The sequence below is a fragment of the Vigna umbellata genome, chromosome 11, assembly GCF_029865625.1.
Source record: "Vigna umbellata cultivar VRB3 chromosome 11, Vumbellata_1.0, whole genome shotgun sequence".
In the NCBI taxonomy this organism is placed as follows: domain Eukaryota; kingdom Viridiplantae; phylum Streptophyta; class Magnoliopsida; order Fabales; family Fabaceae; genus Vigna; species Vigna umbellata.
The window spans coordinates 14907086-14908558 of record NC_142175.1 but is presented as its reverse complement, the minus strand read 5'-3'; the positions used below and the strand labels follow the sequence as shown (position 1 = coordinate 14908558).

Genomic DNA, 1473 nt, shown 5'->3' with positions numbered 1-1473 from the left:
GTGAATTCGGAGGAAGAAGATGAGTGAGTGCAGGTGAAAGGGTTTTTTTTCTAAAATTTAGAGTTTTGTTAATTTCTTGTTCGTTTGAACGAACGTGTCTCAAGCCGACACCTGCACACCAACCTCTGATCAGGAAGCTTCTTCCGCAACACGTGGCGTGCTTGCATGCAAGGATTGGTGCGTTTTTAATGCACTGAGTGCGTGTGACGTGGAGCGGTTTCAGAGAATTATGGGGGCTTGGTTTCAGTGCACTGCAGAGGGATTTATCAGCTTTTGAAAGTGGGTTTTTAATGAGAATAAGCGTTGATTGTGGTGTGGATTAATTATGATGACAGGGAATTACTACTACTAATTATTTAGGGTTTCACATTCCCCCTAACTACAAAAATTTTCGTCCTCGAAAATTTAGAACTTACCCGTGAACCAGTGTGGATACAAGTCCTTCATTGCACCCTCAACTTCCCACGTTGAATCACCAGTTCTAGCGTCCCACACTACCTTCACCAAACGAATGTCCTTTCCTTTGTGCAGCCTGGTGCGAACGTCTTCAATACGTACTGGTTGCAATTCTAATGCTCGGTCTGGGCGCAATTGGATGTCCTCCAACTCCAACACGTGAGAAGGATTAGCTACGTACTTTCTGAGTTGGGAAACGTGGAAAACAGGATGGAGGTTTGAGAGTTGAGGAGGCAAGGCAAGTTCATAAGCTACTGGTCCATTCTTCTTCAGAATTTGATACGGCCCTATGAACTTGGGAGACAGCTTCTTTGGACGAACGGTTTGGCCTACTTCAGTGATCAGGTTGAGTCTAAGAAAATACATGATCTCTTGAGCTCATCCAGTTAGCACATTCTCTCCTTCCTGGAACCAACAAAGTGGTGTGCGGCACTTACGCCCGTACAGAGTTTCGAAGGGAGTCATTCCAATGCTGGACTGGAAGTAATTTGGTATCCCTAAATAAGAACATCTTCTAGCTCTAGTACATCAGACGAGTCTCCAATATACTTCTAGCGTAGTGATGCGTGAAAACTAAACGATGATTAATTAATTGAGAAGGCAATGGTATCTTCATAAGCTATCGTTCCAATGCGTCTACAATCCAAGTACCTTCGGCAGCAGCTTCCTGGGACAAGCGACTTCGTCCCACACTCATGTCTTTAGCAATTCTTAAATGTTGACTGGTTTCAACTATAACGATCGGTTATGTTTGGGTAAGGACTAAATGTTTATGGGAAGGTAATAAATTACAAGGAATCTCTGAAATGAGAAACAAGTATAGAAAAAGAATTAATATTGAAGTATTTTACTATTGGATTAGAGTGTGAAAGGGATACACAGAAGCAACAGATGAGAGGAAACATAAAAGATTAATCTGAATATCCCAGGATAAATTGATTATCGAAAACTAAGACAGTATATATATATAAATAGCAAATTCAAGTAAAGGGCATAAGTGCCGAACGTTAAAGAACG

General features: G+C 41.5%; 1 protein-coding gene across 1 annotated transcript; it reads right to left on the bottom strand.

Moving 5' to 3' along the window:
• Positions 1 to 405: 405 nt before the first annotated feature.
• Positions 406 to 1153, bottom strand: LOC148191032 (uncharacterized). The gene is made up of 2 exons (XM_088101260.1): positions 1108 to 1153; positions 406 to 707 (listed from the first exon to the last, which is right to left on the bottom strand). The coding sequence occupies exons 1-2, from the start codon at positions 1151 to 1153 to the stop codon at positions 406 to 408; spliced, it is 348 nt and encodes a 115-aa protein (XP_087957386.1).
• Positions 1154 to 1473: the final 320 nt, after the last annotated feature.